The sequence below is a fragment of the Cucurbita maxima genome, unplaced genomic scaffold, assembly GCF_002738345.1.
Source record: "Cucurbita maxima cultivar Rimu unplaced genomic scaffold, Cmax_1.0 Cma_Scf00046, whole genome shotgun sequence".
Taxonomy (NCBI): Eukaryota; Viridiplantae; Streptophyta; class Magnoliopsida; order Cucurbitales; family Cucurbitaceae; genus Cucurbita; species Cucurbita maxima.
In genome coordinates this window covers 216,855-236,664 of record NW_019272062.1, presented here as the reverse complement: position 1 = coordinate 236,664, position 19,810 = coordinate 216,855, and the positions used below count along the sequence as shown (strand labels likewise).

The window sequence follows — 19,810 nt, the reverse complement described above, 5'->3', positions numbered from 1 at the left end:
TTTTACCCCACTTGAACCGTTTAAAGTCAGTCGAAGAGTACACTTTTTTATGGCTCTAGGCTAACATTTCAGCTTATTCGGCTTGGGTTTGATACACTCCGACATTTCTTACTAGTTTCAACTTTTCGAAAGCGTTTAAGGTTAGTATGACTACGTTTTAGCTATAGCTTAAATTAGTTTATGCGAAATTAGGTGAATTGATCCTCATGCTAGAAATTCTAATTTATGTTTGTGGGATTCTTTAGGCAGAATTGAATTTCCGATAACAACATTAAACTAGCATCCAAAGGTCATAGTAGTTTCGGTCTAGGTGAACTAAGTAAGCGGCTCTACTATTGGTATAGTTGGAAGAGTTGTCTTATGTATGATGACACGTGCCTAGTGACCTTGCACGTGTCATATGTTTGTCATGTTTTATGATATGATATGGTTTGTTATATGATATGCATATATATGTCAAGTAACTTTATAATATGAACGGATGTCTTATTATGCTTTAATGAGTTATGATATGGTATGAAATATGATGACATATTATGATATGTATGACATGCGATGAAATGTTTTAAGATATAGGCAGTTTATGACATACAACCCTTGAGATATGTTTTATAGATTATGCGAGTGAAATGAAATTAAAGAAGGGGTTGTGTGGCATTATTTGTTTATCATGAAAACTGTTGAGATCTCATGCATAAATGTACGTTCACGTCCATCAGGATACTTCCCCTTATGATGGGGAATTAGTTGATCAAGATTTTCGAGCTATTAGGTCATTGAATTTTTTTTGAACACTCCTAAAATTCATACCACAATTGACAAACATTCTCGTTTCTTGAACACTAGTATATAATGATGAGAAAACATTGAAAATAGTTAAAAATTAAAAATATTATAAAAGGAATCTCGCTTTTAAAGTCAAAGATGCATACGCTTACGATTCGAAACGTGGTCCTAGTGAATTATTCATAATTAGGTTGGCCATAATGAAAAATTAAATCAATCTATGGTTGCCAATTCTATTGAGATTTAGGTAGGTTTTATGCGGAGTTTAAAGTCTATTGAGTTGGCATCCACTCATCAAATGAATACTCTACTGATATCATTACCATGATGACTCAGTCATCTTAACGATAATTTTATATTCTCGGGATCATTCTCATTTAAATTTGGTTTCAATTTTTTCATGTACCCTTTTTTTATTTGAGTGTCACATCTCATTAACTTTTACTTTGAATGATTTCCAAACAACTCCCTATTTGTTTGGAGATCACGAGGTTAAGAGATCACTCACACTTAGTGTGAAATCCTACATCGATTGGAGAAAGGAATGAAATGTAAGGGTGTGGAAACCTCTCCCTAGCAGACGCGTTTGAAAACCTTGAGGGAAAACCCTTGAAGTAAAAATCAAAGATGACAATATAAACTAGTGGTGAGCTTCGACTGTTACAAATGGAATTAGAGACAGTCACTAAACGGTGTGCCATCTAGGACACTGGGTCCTGAAGGGAGGTGGATTGTGAGATCTCATGTCGATTGGAGAGGGGAACAAACTATTCTTCATAAAGATGTGAAAACCTTAGCAAACGTGTTTAACCTTGAGGGAAAGTCATTGAAGGGAAAACCCAAAAAGGATAATATCGACTAACAGTAGGTTTGGGCTCTTACATTTAGAAAGAAGAGACCTGAAGTAGAACCTTTGTTGAATCGATCACAAGACTCAAACTTAATCGACCCATCTTGCTATAGTGACACCGAAAGTGAAACACTAACACTAGAGCACAACGAGACCAAAAAGAGATAGAGATTCGATGCGAGAGGAGAGATCAAAGACGAGGAGACCAAGGGAGCAAAGGAATTCATAAGAGAGTTGAGTCGAGCCGAGCCGAGCCGAGCCAAATCGAGTGGAAGTGAAACAAACATAAAATTGGAGATCATAATGATTAGTAGTATATCATTAGATTAAATTTGGAGAATAATCTCAAAATGTACCAACTTTAATCTTATTTAGTGCATCATATGAACACCATTAAAAAGAATGTATAACCACATTCAACCAACTTAAAAGCTCCGCCGCCAAACATTCCCACACCACCGACTTTCCTACCGCTGATAGTTAGTAACCCCACCATATCCTGGCGGCGCCGCCGCATCCGCTGTTCGGCGACGGGAATGGGGATTTCGAGAGGGTCATGAATTTGGAAGGAGGTACGCTTAGGTTCAGTAGTGCAGAGTGTCTGAATGAGATAAGATAAGATAAGATTCTTTTGTGTTACCATTGGACGCTATCATTTTCCTTTTTCTTCTTTGTTGGTTCCCTCATTGAGTATCAATTTCATCTTCATGGTTCTTCATTTCCATTGGGTTTCATACCTCAATGTTCTTTCATGAGACACAATCATTATTTGTGGACAAATCATGAGTTCCAATATTTTTTATAATTCACGGATCAACTCGACACAAATTGAAAGGTTTTAAAACGCTTAAGAACTAAAGGTGTTATGTTAAGAATTATGCTCTGATACCATGTTAAGAATGAAAAACATTAGTGAGATCGAAAGTCCGATTTTCATTAATGTTCACATCGTTTAAATAAAATATAAATTATCATCTAAATTTTAAAAATAAGAGAAAATATTCAAATAGAATACCACGATGCGATCGAGGACGGTGCATCATCTAACACACCACATAGAGTGGGCATTGAAAACAAGTTGAGACATAAGCAAGATCGAGACATCGAATAGACAAGAGGGACAAAGATAGGCTTGTTGAAGGGTCGGGTAGGGTCTCGGGCCTTAACCTCGAAAGTCGAGGTTCCGAAAGGAATTTGGGCATGCGATTCTGGAGTAAAGTTCGTCCATATGAAATATGAATTCTCGCCAAGTTTAGTGTCAATCAAAATCCAGACCATATAAGTTAAGTTGGGTTAGGTTTTTTTTCGAGGTTTGAGTTGGGTTGAATTTTTGGAAACCTAAAAATTTGGGCTGGTTCACGGTTTGAGATTTTTTTTTGTCGGGTCAACTCGTCCCACTTGAATATAGGTTACAACTCAACTTTATTCTATTTTACTTTTAAGATTATTACGAAGATTAAAAATATTTTACGTTTGTAATTAATGTTAGTGATATGTTGTGACTTGTGAATGTTTGATATTTAAGTTTTATATGATTTTAGTTATTAATGTAACATATATTGTAGATAAATAAGATTTTTTTAAAATAATTATATATGAAAAAAAGACAACGCGACAACTTAACCCAACCTAACACAAAAATAGAGGGTTGAGTTAGGTTGGATTGAGTTGTGAACTCTATTTAAGTTGTTCGGGTCACTAACTCAACTAACTCAAAATGGGTTGATCTCACTCAAACTCGAGATAACCTTAAAAATGGAGTGAAATTGGTTTGAATGTTGCATATTAATGGTGGGGCACAAGATCTAATAATGTCCTATGAGATCTTTTTCTTGTATTTTCTTTCACTTTATCGTCCAATTTCTTACATCTCAAATAAATATGACGTAACTCACTTTATATTTTCATTTTTTTCACTTTTTTTTCCCCAAATTTATTATAATAAAAAATAGTTCATTATTATTTAATTTATACTTTTTCAATATCAATTAAATAATTTATAATTATTTTTAAGATTCATATAAAATTAACTCTAAATCATCTAAATAAATTTATTTTTCTTCAAATACATATTTTAAAATGATTATGAAAATTTAAAATTTTCATATTAAGTGCATAATAAATTCCTAAATTAATAAAATAATTATTAGATTTTTTTTAATTTAAAAAATGTGTAAAAATTTAGTCATTCAACTCACTCGACTGCTAGTAATATTGTTTTCTTTTGGCTTTTTCTTCCGGACTTTCCTTCAAGGCTTTAAAACGCGTCTAACAGAGAAAGATTTCTACACTCGATGTTTCGTTATCGTTGGAAACAGATTGTGGGATCTTAATATTTTTAAAATTAAATATTTTAAAATTATTTTTTTTAATGGCTAACAGTATTTAAGTTAATAAATAAATAAATAAATAAAAACTGATTTCATTATCTCTGAAGTGAGTGGCAGGATAGGTTATGACTGACGCAGTAGAACATATATCACGAGAAACACGAGCTCTCAAATGCCTCAACCAAGTTCTGACATCCTAATTACTTCAATTTTTATATATATATATATATATATATATATATATGAGTCTATTGTTCGTTTTTTAAATTTCAAATACCCAAATTATTTTATTTTTATTAGAAAAGTTGAATTCACGTGATTATTATTGTGTAAACATTAGCGGCCAACTTTGAATCACCGACAACTCGGTTTAAAAACATATGCGGTAGCTTAGATTGGGGGAAACAGAAGTGTGTGTGCTCCTGCACCATCTGTTCGTATAGTGTCGGTCTCAATTTAGATGTGATATCTCATATTGATTTGGGAGGAGAATGAATCACCCTTTATAAGGATGTGGAGACGTTTCCTTAATAGACGCGTTTTAAATCGTTGAGGGGAAACTCGAAAGAGAAAGCTTAACGAGGACAATATTTGCTAGCGGTGGGTTTAGGGCATTATAAATGGTATTAGAGCCAGACACTAGACTATGTGCTAGCAAGGAGAATGTTCTCTCGAAAGGGTAGATACGAGGCGATGTGTTAGTAAGGACGTTGGGCTCAAAAGATGTGGATTTGGTGGAGTCCCACATCGGTTGGGGAGGAGAACGAAACACCCTTTATAAGGGTGTGTAAACTTTTCTCTAGAAGACAACTTTTAAAGCCTTAAGAGGAAGCCCGAAAGAAAAACCCTTTATAAGGGTGTGAAAACCTTTCCTTAACAAAGGACATGAGGGTGTGAAAATCTTTCCCTAGCAAAGGATACTATCTTCTCAGAGGATTAGGCAACCCTTTATGAGGGTGTAAAAACCTTTCCCTAGCAAAGGACAGTATCTTCTCAGAGGATCGGGCAACCCTTGATTTTCCCTAGCAAAGGACAGTATCTTCTCAGAGGATTAGGCAACCCTTTATGAGGGTGTAAAAACCTTTCCCTAGCAAAGGACAGTATCTTCTCAGAGGATCGGGCAACCCTTTATGAGGGTGTAAAAACCTTTCCCTAACAACCTTTCCCTAGCAAAGGACAGTATCTTCTCAGAGGATCGGGCAACCCTTTATAAGGGTGTGAAAACCTTTCCCTAGCAAAGAACCGTATCTGCTAGAGGTGGACTTGAATATTTCATTTCAGAGATATCGTTCTACTAAACAAACTATTCTTGTGATAGGTCCTGTTTGAGATCTTATTTCAGTTCGATATGTCGATCAATCGCACACACTAAAATATTTTTGAACTTTTTAAACAAATCTAAGGTTATTAATGAAAGTTTTGAAAATTCAAAGGTATTTTTTAAACCATTTTTAAAAGTTTAATGATATTTATGAAACAAAATATTAATGGTGGGGTATTATTGAAATTTATTAAAATATAGGTTTAAAAAAATAATTTATAAGAATGCCACGTTGACTAGAATGTCCCATGGATATTAATGTCGTCATTAATTAATTATTATTATTATTGTCACACCTTCCACGTTTCATTTTTCCTTTTTTATTGTTTTAATTTGTGCAACGTCGACCCATTTTAAGCCACAAAAATAGAAGCCTTTTCTTTTTCTCTTTTCCAATTTTCATGCTTTTTCTAAAGTTAGGAAAGGATGACGAAAGCATTATGTAAGAAATATTTTTTTTAGAAAACATTTAATTTTAGTGGCTTCAATTGGATTTAATTTATTATGAATTTTTTTAAAATTAGATCGAGTTGAATCTAAATCACCTGAACTTACCCAAATAAGAAAAAATTATGGTTGAGTTAGATTGAGTGTTTTTGTTTAATAAGGACTATTTAGGTTGAAAATTTTACGGCATTTCTTATAAATGTGTGGAAACATTTTTCTAATAGAATGATGATACATAATGGGCCAAAACGGATAATATTTGCTAGCTGTGGGTTTGAACGGTTACAAATAGTATCAAAGCCAAACACTGGGCAGTGTGCTAGCAAGTTTTCACATTGGTTGGAATGAAGAACGAAACATTTCTTATAAAGATATGGAAACCTCTCCCTAACAGACATGTTTTAAAATTGCGAGATTAACGACAAGACGTAATGGACATAAATGGATAGTATCTGCTAGTGATAGACTTGAACTGCTGTGACCCTAAAATATTTGATTCCACAAAATATGAAAGAATGGTTTATTGTTTCTTAGGGTTGAAGGTAGGTTTGTTTATTTATTGGTGGCCCATCAATATATCATAGGTCTCTATAATACAAGAAGGTTGATTGAAAACTTAGTTTAACTCAACAAAATCATATTATATTTAAGTTTTAATGAAATTAAATCTTTGAGTTTTGAATTTAGTTTCGTTCGGGTCCTTCATTCATGACTCCTATCTTTCTCATGTGGTCGTTATTCACCACCGTCCCTCTTCATTTTTTCCGATCACTTTCCTTTCTCCTCTTCTTCCTCTTCTCGTTCCTTTCCTAAAATTAGAAACCCGGATTCAGTCAAACAAACTCTCTAGACCTAAATAGTTTCTCAACATCCATCGTCATCTAGTGAATGAAGTTAGTGGATTTAGTAGCAATGGAGGAGTGTACGAGGGAGAATGCGAGATCCCACGTCGGTTGGAGACGGAAAGGAAATATTTTTTATAAGGTGTGATGGAAACATCTCTCTAATAGACATATTTTAAAACCTTAGGGAAACCCATAAGGGAAAGCTCAAAGAAAAAAACATCGATTAGCTGTGGGCTTGAGTTATTATAGAGAATGAATCTAGGGTTTTGTGTTTCGAGAAAAAACATAGAAAAGTAGAATATAAGAAAATGAAAATTAACTTTGGAAGTTCGGGAAATGGATCTGACTCATCAATTATTATAATATTGGGGGAAAATATTATTATTATTAAGTTGGGATAAAATAAAGAAATAAAAATAAAAATTATAAAGCGAATAAAATTAAAAAAAAAAAAAAAGAAAAAAAAAAGAAAGTAATTTCCGAGGTGGACCGTACAAGGGGGAGCCGGTGATGCATCGCTGTCACAACGTCGTACCCTCGTACCCGTCCTGTCTCAACTCCCCACACTCTGACTCTTATCTTATTTTCTCGTGAATCCCGCACTTCTCCCGCTCTTTTCCTTTATTTATTTATTATTAATTATTTTTTTTTTGTACTATGTAATTCTGGGCCTGGGCCCACTTTCTGATCCATTTTCTTGGGCCGACAGCCCACCCATATTTTTCACTTTTTTTTATTATTATTTTTAAATTTAAGTGAGGGAGTAAAGTAATAAAAAATACTCGTCCAATAATATCCTTCACCTTTAAACGAGTCTCAAGAGTATTAATTAAATTTTTTAAAATTTAAATGGTATTTTTGAAATAAATGGATGGTTTGTTTTTAATCTAAAATTAATTTTTTTTTAAGAATTTAAGAATATTTTTAAATTTGGAAAAAGTTTAGTAATATTTTTTAGAATAAATTGTAAGGGTATTTATTTATTTATTTATTTAAGAATTTAAGAATATTTTTTAAATTTAGAAAGTTTAATAATATTTTTGGGATTTTATTAATGGAACGTAAAGATTAAAAAAAAAATGAGGAACAACAGAGTGAGAGAAGGGCTGGAAAGGGTTTCGGCTCGAACCAATCTCGGAGGGATGAAGCTCCTTCACCTCTAGGTACGAGTGTGCGATGACTTTGAATCAAATCAGGTTGGTTGAATGTTCTTGTCTGTAATGATCTATTCTTAGGCTTTCGTTTATGCTAGTTTTGCGATGTTATTTTTGTAGTTTTCGAGCATTTAGAGACAGAGTATCTGGTAGAAATTATGAGTAATTTGGCTTAGAGAGTATTTGGCTGTGAAATTTCTTATGAAATCCTTTCCTACCTCCAAAAATCCAAAGTATAGGAATGAAATAGTTTCTGATTAAGCAATTTCTAGAGTTTGGGAAAGATTTATGGAACCCTAAGATCATGATATGCCTCATACTATCCATATGGACACGTTTCTGGAATGGATTGAGCTCAGAGCTCTTGTTAGATTCTTCAGAGAATTTCTGCTATAGATGTCAATGATCTGATCTGATGTGAGGAACAATCCTTGAAAGAATGAGGAATATTTGAACACCAAATGTCGTTAGGAGTTTAGGCTCAAGATCCGATCGTGTGAGATTTTACGTTATTTGGAGAGGAGAACAAAACACTCTTTATATGAGTGTGGAAATCTCTCATTGATAGACGCGTTTTAAAAACCTTGAGGGGAAGAAGCTTGGAAGGGAAAGTCTAAAGAGGATTATATCTGCTAGTGGTGGACTAGGGTGTTACAAATGGTAAGAGCTAGACACCGGGCGATGTGCCAGCAAGGAGAGTGAACCTCGAAGGAGGTGGACACTAGGCGATGTGCTGTGAGGACGCTAGGACGTGAAGGAGGTGAATTAGGGTGTCCCACGTTGACTAGAAAGGGGAAGGTGTGCCAACCAAGATGTTAATCCTAAAGTGGGATGGATTGTGAAATCTCAAATCGGTTGAAGAGGAGAACAAAATCTTCTCTTCGGTGAGTGATAGCTTTACACAGCTATCTCCCTCCATGTTTCGCAGTTTTGGTTGTGCTTGGGTGTTGTGGCTTGAGACAATAAATAAATGCAGGATGAACTGGGAAGTTCTTGAAATTATGGCTGTTGGGCATTCCCATTCATTGTCATTGTACGCCACATGTCTAACATTCCGTAAACGTGAGCGGTAAGTGTAATAGTTTAAATCTATCACTAACAGATATTGTTTATTTTAGTTCGTTACATATCGCCGTCAACTTCGATTTTAAAACACGTCTGTTAGAGAGAGGTTTCCACGTTCTTATAAGAAATGCTTCGTTCATGTGAGATCTCACAATCTACCTCCCTTCGAAGCCAACGTCTTCGTTGCCACACTGCCTAGTGTCTAACTCTAATACCATTTGTAACGGTCTAAGTCCACTTTTGCATGTGAACGCTCTGTTTCTTACGCTTTTTTTTAATTATTTTTTAAATTTTTTTAAAGATTTGAGTACGGATTGAATTGTAAAATTATGTTTTTAATTATTTTAAAAAATTGTACTTATAATTAAAATTTCATAAAATTTAAATATTTAAATATTATTAATTTTTATAATAACCTTAAAAATAAGATAGGGTAGGGTTGGATTCTTACTCTATTTTCGGGTTGATTAGGTTTATCAAACAAAAGAAAATGACAACCCAAGAATAGACCCGAAATAATTTAAATCCAAAAAAAAAAAAAAAAAAACTAAAATCTTATTAAGTTTAAATAACAAATATTAACAATTTGCCATTCATGAATTTGACTCGAATTTTAGATGGTATGATTTAGATTAAGTAATTTTGATTGGTTGGATGTCGATTTTTATGGGGTAATAATTATAGCTGTCTCTATAATTAACTACTAGGTCCTTCGATTTTGTTTGACAGTCATGTGATGATTTATGTATTTGACCCAACATAAGAGCCTTACGACTATTTTAATACTCACCCGGTTTTCATGTCATGATTTATGTATTTGACCCAACATGAAAGTTCCTTATGACTATTTTAATACTCACCCTGTTTAAAATGATATATATATATATATATGAAGAAAATTTATAATTATCATATAAATGGACATTTGAAAATTAAACTAATTATCATGTAAAAATTATGAAATTAAATATTATTGTGCACGTGTCACGTTGCAATAATTTAATATTGATTTTTTTTTTTTTTTTCAAAATGGCTATAGTTTATTACATAATTTTTTACCCATTTATTTTTATTTATCTAAAAAATATAGCATTAATGGTAAGGATGCCTTTAGATTTGATTAAATGATGGAAATTAAATTAAATTAAATAGGTTTAAACCATATGAAAAAGGACAAGAATTTATATTAATTTTCAAACAACTTAGAAAATGTTTATTATATTTAAAATATTTTAAAATAAGTTTATCTTTAGATATACCAAGTATAAATGAGTCTTTATTATTTGAACCTTTTCAATTTAGGCTTTATTATCTAAAAAAGAACCAATTTATTTTATCAATTTACAATTATGCCATTTAAACATTTTATTATATTATATGAATGTTGCTTAAAATTAAGTGTAACGGCTCAAATCCACCGCTAGCAGATATTGTACTCTTTGAACTTCCCCTCAAGGCTTTAAAACGCGTCTGGTTGGAAAAAGTTTCCAAGTCCTTATAAATGGTCCTCTTTGGGCTTTTCCTTTTGTCTTCTTTAAAACGCGTTTAATAGTGGAAGGTTTCCACACTCTTATAAATAGTGATTTGTTCTCCTCCCAATCAATGTGAAACATCACAATCCACCCCCTTTGGGGCTAGCGTCCTCGCGGGCACTCTTTTCTTTCTTCAATCGATGTGGGACCACTCTTTCTTTCTCCAATCGATGTGGGACCGCTCCCAAATCCACCCCCTTTGGGGCTCAACGTCCTTACTGGTTGGCACTCTTTCCTTCCTCCAACTGATGTGGGACCACCCCCAAATCCACCCCCCCTTTGGGGCCCAGCGTCCTTCCTGGCACATCGCCTCGTGTCTACTCCCTTCGAGGAACAGCGAGAAGGTTAGCTCATCGTCCAGTGTCTAGCTCTGATACCAACTGTAATGACCATAAATTTCCCCATATCTATAGTCGTCACTACCGTCTCATGCTCATCTCTAATGCATAATATAACTCTAAGAATGCTCATCTTTATTAGCGGAAAAATTTAAAACTTCAGAACACATTAAAACATTAGAAAACACGACTGGACTTACGTGTTTCAAACATTATGCTGAAGTTCAAAATAAGATAAAACAATTACAAATTAAATAGTTTAAATAAATGAAATGCAAACACTTTATTTTATCCTAACCAAGATTAGAATTTTAAATATGCAACTATCTTATGCATGTGCCACAGTCTCTGATCACGATGCCACCGTCAACTGTACATGGGCGCCTTGCCTTTACCTGAAAAACAATATGACACACGGCCTAAGTATTTCAAAGAAATACTCAGTAGGTGACCCCACTATAGGGGTCATGCTACTGCAAATACATGCAATCATGAATTAGGGACCTATCTCTAATCATCTTAAGGGTGGCCTCGAGTTTCGGACAAATTGGATGTGTAGTACTTCCTTACACACGACTCACACGTGTGAGTGTGAATCCCCAGAGTGCTCGTGATAAGGCAACCCTAATCCTCAGCCCAACGATCCAAGCTTTTATTTTAGCAAGAACCCTTGAATCAAAGTAATTAACACCTCGTTCTGCCAAATTTGGATCAACCAAGAGATAAGGCTAGAATTAGATTACCTCTTACGATCGAAGATCTAGGAGCAAGATTTGGAACCTTGTTCTAAATTGAGTCACTCCACAATCTAACTTGATCAAGGCTTGATTGAATGACTCGGGTGCAATTCTACCACAAGAATTGCTTGAAACTTAGAAATGGCAAATATGATGCTCGGATTTCTAAGGGAAACGTCTCAATTTGAGATCTGAATTACATTCATCAACGAATCTGATTTTTACATAACATATTGTGGGTATTTATAGTCTCCCGACAAAAGACGTTTGTGGCCGGGATTCAATCCCGATCCCCTTTAATCTCCACAAATGACGAAGTCAATTTTGACCAATTGACCATTTCAAAATGAAAACTTAAATCTACAAATATTCAAACCCTGTTGTTGACATTTTTAATGTTTTCCAACCTCAACCGTGAAAATATTCAATTGTCCTTCGTCAATCGTATCAACTTCTAATTCTACAAATGATGGTTGAACCGAGCCGATCCAATTTTGTAGATGAAGAATGAATGTTTGTTGAATCTTCTTCGCCTTGGATCGTGTAATAGGTCCAGTTGGAACATTTGGAACACCGTGATTCTTATCAGCTCGCACACCCCCTGGACCCTCTGGTCAAGCTAATCTGTAGCGATATCCGGAGGTCAGCGGAACCCCATAGTGTTATGCGCCTCATGAACACCATCATTTGTGTGCATTCGCATCTGTGCGCATTTGCACTCATCATACGGTGTCCCTCTAAGAAAAGTAGCCCTATGCTTATGAACATACAATATGCATGAGGTCCCTCTAAGTCCAATATACATCTCTCTAACACAACTCTCTAGTCTCATCTCTTGGTTACACTATGTAACACGTGTTTGTGGATATTTACATTAATATCATTTTCATACTCATAGGGTTATGTCCTATGTCGATCTAACAACACGATGCAATATGGCAAACAACATCATAGGACATGTTCAACACGAAAAACATCATCATGTTAATAACATCGTCATGAATACATCATACTCATCATAGAAGCCATTAAAGTGCATCAAATATAACATGTACGCCATGCATCAAACCTAAATAACGTACATTTAACATACATCATAGCACAATTACCTGATTAGCTTAAATTGGTGATGTCTATCCTATAACAAGGCCACTTACTTGATTAACTTAGATGTCTATCCTATAACGAGGTCACTTACCTGATTTGGCTTAGATTGACATCACCAACTTATAAAGTCCAGTTTTGTTCTTTGTATCCAAGCCATCCTATATGAACCATGACATCAATTTCTCTCCTAAAATCTGCTCTTTTCTTTGTTTCTTTCTCTCATTTTTCCCTTCCCAAAACGTTACATTACATCACCCAAAAATGATTAAATTCTAATTTATCCTCCAAATTTAAAAATAGGCTTTTGTTTTTATTGATTATTTACTGTAATAAAATTAAAAAAAATGAAAAAATTTATAACACAATTTCCAATTATGTTATTTATTTTTTAATCCATGTTTTCAAATTTTAAATTATTTTATTTATTATAGTTATTATATTTAAAAAAAAAACATTTGAATTTTCAGTAAAATTCTTAAAGTATTTGTGTTTTTTTAAAAATAATTAAAATAAACCATCCTCTTTGGGAAACCGTGGTGCACGTGGGGGGCACGTCACGAGACACGTGATGTAATCTTATCATTGCCCGACACGTGGGAAAATAAAGTTTACATCACAAATTCAAATTTTTTGACCATTCTTGAAATTAATCTGACTCACTAAAAATGGGAAAATAAAATTTACCCCGGGGTTAATCAGCTCCATGTAGAAAAGATGAAAGGAAAAGTTACCACAGTGAAAAATTCAGAAATGGTCGTCTGTAATTTATTGAACTCCGTTACTTACTGGATCAGACATTTTCATCTCAAAAACTGCGTCAATGGCGAACTGGAAAGAAGAAATTATCCTTTTATGTTTTTTGGAAGACTAAAATACCCTTTCAAACCTACCAAATGGAGTTCAACTGGTTCGTAATTCTGTCTAGATTTGTGGACTTTTTAGTCATTTCACATATCCAAAGGCCTTACCTCTTTTGTCTTCATTACAGTGATGAACAGAGCACCAGATCAGTGGAAACTGGAGAGAGAGAGAGAAGAGAGAAGAGAGAAGAGAGAGAGACGGCCAGAAAATGGAGCACAACGACGGTGGTGGGAATAGAGCGGAGGCTCTGCGGTGGCTGAGTATAGCGGAGAAGCTTCTGGCGGCGCGTGACTTCTATGGAACGAGGAGCTTCGCGATCCGGGCGAGAGAATCGGACCCCATAGTGCTGGAGGCGGCCGACAGAGTAATCGCCGTCGCGGATACGCTGCTAGCGGCGGAGGGACGGATCAATAATCAGTATGATTGGTACGGTATTTTGCAAATTTCGCAGCCGACTCACAGCATGGAGATAATTGCAACGCAGTATAGGCGACTGGCGCTTCTTCTTCACCCTGAGGCGAACAGAGTTGCGTTTGCAGATCATGCTTTCAGGCTCATCTCTGATGCTTGGTGTGTGCTTTCGAATCCCTTGAGAAAAGCCTTGTACGATAATGATTATCTGATGTACTCCAAATTTAGCCCTGGAACGACTGGGTCGAATCAAAAACCGAAGTCCCCGCCGCCGCAGCCCCAATTTCCGCAGCCTGTTAGAACTAGTCCGAGGAAGGAGACTAGGATGATGGTAGAGGAGCCTCAGCATCAAGAACCGCCACCACCAGAACGCCCGCATCCGCCACCGCTGGAACTCCTACAGCCGCCGTCGCCAGAACGACCGCAACCGCAACCGCCACCGCTACAACCACCGTCGCAGCCGCAGCCACAACTTCCTAACCGACCACAGCAGCAGGAAGATCCGCAGCAATTTGTAAGAAAAACCCCCAAAACCCCCCAAACCCCCAAATCAATGAGTGTTGAAGTAATTGTAGAGGAAGAGAGACCAAATGTCAGTGATGTCCATGAGTCAGCTCAGGAAGCTACTGAGCAGCACATTGATTCCAATCGCCCCTCACGGGAGCCAGAGTCTACCCTGCCGACTGAGTCCAGCATTCCAAGTTTCTGGACTGCATGCCCTTACTGTTACAATCTCTACGAGTATCCCAAGGTTTACGAAGATTGTGTGCTTAGATGCCAAAATTGTGGCAAGGCATTTCAAGCACTGGTTATTCCATCACCACCAGTAGCTGAAAATGCTTCCACATTCTGCTGCTGGGGGTTTTTCCCACTTGGGTTTTCTCCCAATGCTAAAGGGCCAATGGGGTCTGCACCCTGGTCGCCATTTTCAGCTATGTTTTCCTGTCCTCTGCCTGATAAGGGAGGAACAAAGCCAGGGAAAGCTAAAAACGTTAAACCCTCCAAGAAATCCACACCGAGATTTGTTTGTGAAGAGGATGATCTTTATATCCAAGCTTCAGAACCAAGTGACAGTTCTGATGAAGAATGGGGAAGGGTAAGTAAAAAGAAGAAGCCTAAGAGAAGTTTAGCTACTAGAAGTGATAATAGAACAAATTCTGAGAGCTTGCTGAAAGGGAACCAAGGGAATGTAGATGAAGGTGAGAATAGGAATGGGTTGGTGCGGTTTGGGTTGTCGAACGCCACGAAGGGCGAGTCAAGTAAGAAGGCTGTGGTAGCCGCAGGGGGGACTGGGAAGAAGCATAGATCGAAAGGGCCAAAGGAGGTAGGGAAGTTGGATTTGAATGTGGAATTCAGCAATGAGGTTGAAGAACCTGCCACAGGCGTAAGTGGAGGACATGGGGAGGATAATATTGAAGGAATTGGGTTCTTTGAGGGGCTTGATGAATTTTTGAGTAGTCTGCCAATACTTAATGCTGTGGCTGATGATAAGGTCAAAGCTAGCTAGTGAGGCTCTTGGATGTTATTCTTGAAGTAAGACTCTTCCTTATGTTCTTGATGTTGTATTTTGTTATTGTAGTATACAAATCATTTTAAGCTGCAATGCCTTTTGCCTAGTTGTTCTGTTCTTGCACTGTCATTCACTTTACTCCTGAGCTGAAATGCATTTAGCTAGTTATACACTTTGAGATCTTTAGTGTTGATATCTGAAAGTTATAGTTTGTTGCTTCCTGGCACATTTTAAGAGGATTCTGGTGTTCTTGATTCATGTTGTCTGATGGTTTTCCCTAGATTCTTATGCTTTTATAATGGTCTGTTATGAGGGATTCATGCATCTGGTGATGATATTCTTTTGGTTCATGTTGTATTTGTTCATCTTTTCTAGGAATGTGTAGTGTTTTTCATTTTTTTTTTTTTTTTGTCTTCCTCTTAATGCTCGTATTTTGACTTGATATATGTGAGATCACACATCGGTTGAAATGGAGAACGAAGCATTTCTTAGATGCGTTTTAAAACCTTGAGGGAAGCCATTGAAGGGAAAGCCCAAAGAGGACAATATCCGTTAGCAGTGTGTTCAAGCTGTTACAAATGGTATCAGAGCTAGATATTGAGCGGTGTGCCAGCGAAGATGCTAGCACCCCCAAGGGAGGTGGATTGTGAGATCCCACATGGTTGGAGTGAGGAACGAAGCATTCTTTAAAAGGGTGTGGAAACCTTTTTTTAGTAGACGCGTTTTAAAACCTTGAGAGGAAGCCCTTGAAGGGAAAGCCCAAAGAAGACAATATTCACTAGTAATGAGCTTGGATTGTTTCAAATGGTAATAGAGCTAGACATCGGGCGGTGTGCCAACGAGGACGCTGACCCCAGGGGATGGATTGTGAGATCTCACATCGGTTGAAGTGGTGAACGAAATATCTCTTATAAGGACGTGGAAAGGACGTTGGCTTCTCAAGAGGGGTGGATTGGGAGATCCTACATCGGTTGAAGCGGAGAACGAAGTATTCCTTGTAAGGGTGTGGAAAGATGTTGGCCCTCAAGGGGGGTGTATTATGAGATCTCACATTGGTTGAAGTGAGGAACAAAACATTCCTTACAAGGTGCGGAAATCTCTCCTTAGTAGACGCATTTCAAAACCTATAAGGAAAGCCCAAAGGGAACAATATCGGCTAGCGGTGGGTGTTACAATATAAGGTTTAAACGGTAAGAATATGCTTGTAATTCTCTTGGACGAGTTTCTAATATCACATCATTATGTTTTGTCCCTTTCTTGGATGTGTTTACAAACTTCATAGGGAAAAGGTGGTGGTGGCGGAGGTGGGAGAGAGTATATTTATTTCTTTGTACGGTTGGAAACTGATGTAAAGCAATCTCCATTGCCATGGATATGAATGGTGGAGTTCTTGATAGTCCAAATTCCTCCTCCATTGGAACGAAGAGGAAAGAAGACAACTCAATTCCCCTTTCAGCTCACCTTCTTGTACCCATGCATGCATGCAGTCATTTTGGTTGATCTGAAAGGGACAAAGCTTCCGACTTTGCCCGGTTCTAGGGGTGGCTTCTTTACCTTACCCGCCCTACACCTACCGCTGTTATGGCACATACCTTAGAACTTGACCATGCACCGAAATAGAGTGACCTAACAATAAGGTCAGGTTGCCGAGGCATATAGAATGTTTTGGTTCTGCAGCATATTTTGTATCTCTTATGAAGTTTCTCCCGTTCTTGCTTTATTTGTCATCTGATAATTGCAGGAAGTTTAGGTATATGGTTGGAAGTAGTTTTAAAAATAGTTTGGGTTCGCTCCTTATTTTCAACCATTACAGCAGGCGTCGACCACAAACTTAACCTAGTGAATATGGTAGAAATTGGGGGTGGTCATTATGGCACACGTAGTGGTAGTTACTCGCGCAAGTCCGGTGAGGAGGAGGATTTTCTCTCTCGACCCCTATTGGGGGTGGTTTTTATGGCACACGTAATGGCAGTTACTCACACGAGTCGAGTTAGAAGGAGAACTTTCTCACTCTCGCCCCCCTATCTAGTCTAGTAAGTAAGGTTTTGGCAGCGGGGGAAGTTGGTAAGAAAAAACATCAAAAAAACCGAGCTCTGGGGGATGGGGGATTTGTCGAGTTGTATCAAGTTTAGAATAACAGATAACGTTCGAGCTTATTTATCGGTAAAATTTATTGTTTAAGAGATTTATTTAATTGAAACTAATGAGTCCATAGAGATTTGTGTTTTTTTTTTTTTTTTTTTTTTTTTTTTTTTTTTTTTTTTTTTTTTTTTTTTTNTTTTTTTTTTTTTTTTTTTTTTTTTTTTTTTTTTTTTTTCCTTAATGTATAACATTTAAGATCTTGATTTTCTTTTTCTAAATTTGATTGGAAATCCTATGATAAAAATGCCAAAAATGAAAAGGAGAGAAAGTAGAAAGACGAAAATAGCCTTCAATAATTAATCATGGAGTTGCCGCCAAACCATCAAATATCAATGGGCAATTTGGTCAATTGGCAAGTCTTATTGAAATTTGGTTAATTTATTACATTATTGATAGATCACAATTAATATGCTTCAATATTGATTTTCACAATAAAGTAATAAATATGGATAGATATTTTTGGGAAATTATAGAATTAAAAAATTAAAAAAAAAAACACTTATTTATTTTTTTTATTTTTATAAATAAGTTATTATTGGCATTTTAAAATTCTATTTAGTGTTTTGTTTCTTTAATTTTTTATTATTTTTTACCCATTTTAAATTTTTATTAATCTAAATTATATTACATATTCCTAAATTTTATACTTTAATTATACCTCAAAAAAAATTATTAGTACTCTATTTCATAAATATGTTGGTTTTTAAAAAATTAAAAAAAAATATTTCGTTTACAAATAAAATCATTAATACTATTTCTCAAAATTATGTATGAATTTTCAAAAATAGCATTAATATCCTTAACGGGGAATAAGTTATAAAAAAAATTATTTGTATAAGAATGAAAATCATTTATTTCTTCTATTTTCTTTATTTACTCGGCTTCAGATCTTCTTTTTTTATTTTTGGTTTAAAAAATTGAAAATCTTTAAAATATATTATCATTTTAGTCCCTATAAGTGGTATTTGTTAGATGAACACGAACTCTCATAATGATATAATATTATTTACTTCATGACTTTATTTTGGGTTTCTCCTCGTACTAATTTAATATTCTTTGATTATAAATCATGTTCATTCTCTGAATTAGCTGATGGGACTTTCATCGTCAACCGAGGTAAACAAATTTCCTAATTAATTTATTTTAACTATTAAATTTGAAAAAAAAAAAAAAAAGGTTAATTGTGGCGCGTGGTATACACGCGATTCTCTCCGCGTGAAAGCAGCACGTGTTTTGTTTTCCGTTACTCTAGTTAGTTCCCGCTAAAGACTTGTTCCAGATCGCCCACTTCGAAAACCCGACTCTCTTCTATTTCACCGTTCTTCTCCCAGATCCTTCTTCCATCTCTCTGAATCTTACTCTTTCACAGGTTAGCTGTTGCAGCCATGGATGAAGAATACGACGTCATCGTTCTTGGTACTGGCCTTATAGAATGCATTCTCAGTGGCCTTCTCTCCGTCGATGGCCTCAAAGTATTCTCTTCTCTATAACTTTTTTTCTTTTAATGATTCTGTATCAAAATCAGTTTCGTATAGAAATTTTTTCGAATCTCTGCTTATCCTATGGCTTTTGGAAGAAATTGCGTGTGGTTTGTGTGAAATGTAAATCCGTGGTATTGGATTTAGGAATGTACATATGTTGAATTTGTCGATCGTTGTTCGGTTTTAAATTACGGTGATCCGTGAAATATATCTGTTTATGGACTTGGCGTTTGGTAATCTGGTGATTTTAAGCGAAATATTCTTGCATCGTTGATATAGTAGAGTGCTTCAGCTCCCGAGGCTTCGAATAAATGTTAACCATGAAGAAATTTTCTATCACTTCTCGCTAATGGTTTGAGGAGCTTTGTTCGATATTGTTTTGTGTAATTAATTTTTTTCATCACTGCTGAGTTTTGGTGTTTTGCGTATTAATTGAAATGTTTTGAAAACACGTGAGAAACCTTACTTTTATGATCCTGTTTATTCCAATCATAATAATGATTTGTTTGAGAATTGAACAGTACTATGTCCATGCCTGAATCTTTTTCTTTTGAGTTGCTAGTTTTTTTTTTCCCCAAAGTATAGCTTAGAATCATTTGGGAGTATTTTGGAAAACAGAGTTTCTGTTTTGGATATAAATGATTTTTCGAAAGTAAATTTTCCTAGAACAATTCTAAAATCATCACATTTTGAAGAACGGTTTCAAGCGCACATAATCTTTTATTTTTATCATTGTTCTTAATGAAGATTATAAGAAACACCAAAGGAAGAAATTATTTCCGGAACACTACTTTTGGGACATTTCCTTGCCTAAGAAAAAGTTCCTTACCTGGTCTGGTCTTGAACACGGAGACATCTATTCTCCGCTCCCCCCCCCCCCCCCCCCCCCCCCC

At 35.7% G+C, this 19,810-nt stretch overlaps 2 protein-coding genes across 3 annotated transcripts in view; both read left to right on the top strand.

Annotated features, from left to right (window-relative positions):
* The first annotated feature begins 13,495 nt into the window (after window positions 1-13,495).
* LOC111470578 lies at window positions 13,496-15,552 on the top strand. 2 transcript variants are annotated; one of them, XM_023116129.1, is made up of 2 exons: window positions 13,496-14,151; window positions 14,185-15,552. In XM_023116129.1, exons 1-2 carry the CDS (start codon window positions 13,582-13,584, stop codon window positions 15,289-15,291), a joined length of 1,677 nt encoding a protein of 558 aa, XP_022971897.1. In that variant the 5' UTR covers window positions 13,496-13,581; the 3' UTR covers window positions 15,292-15,552. The 2 variants fall into 2 exon arrangements, with proteins under 2 accessions (XP_022971897.1, XP_022971895.1); XM_023116127.1 differs by having other exon boundaries at window positions 13,496-15,552.
* A 3,194-nt stretch (window positions 15,553-18,746) lies between these two features.
* The window catches only part of LOC111470579 (guanosine nucleotide diphosphate dissociation inhibitor At5g09550-like), a 4,995-nt gene continuing 3,931 nt past the window's right edge, over window positions 18,747-19,810 (top strand). Inside the window, exon 1 of the mRNA XM_023116130.1 lies at window positions 18,747-18,908. Coding sequence (XP_022971898.1) covers window positions 18,822-18,908 — 87 coding nt within the window. The 5' untranslated portion in view covers window positions 18,747-18,821. The remainder of the gene's footprint in view (window positions 18,909-19,810) is intronic.

Bases quoted from the DNA above. Each gene is read 5' to 3' on its own strand.
- LOC111470578 (XM_023116127.1), top strand. From the start codon at position 13,582: ATGGAGCACAACGACGGTGGTGGGAATAGAGCGGAGGCTCTGCGGTGG.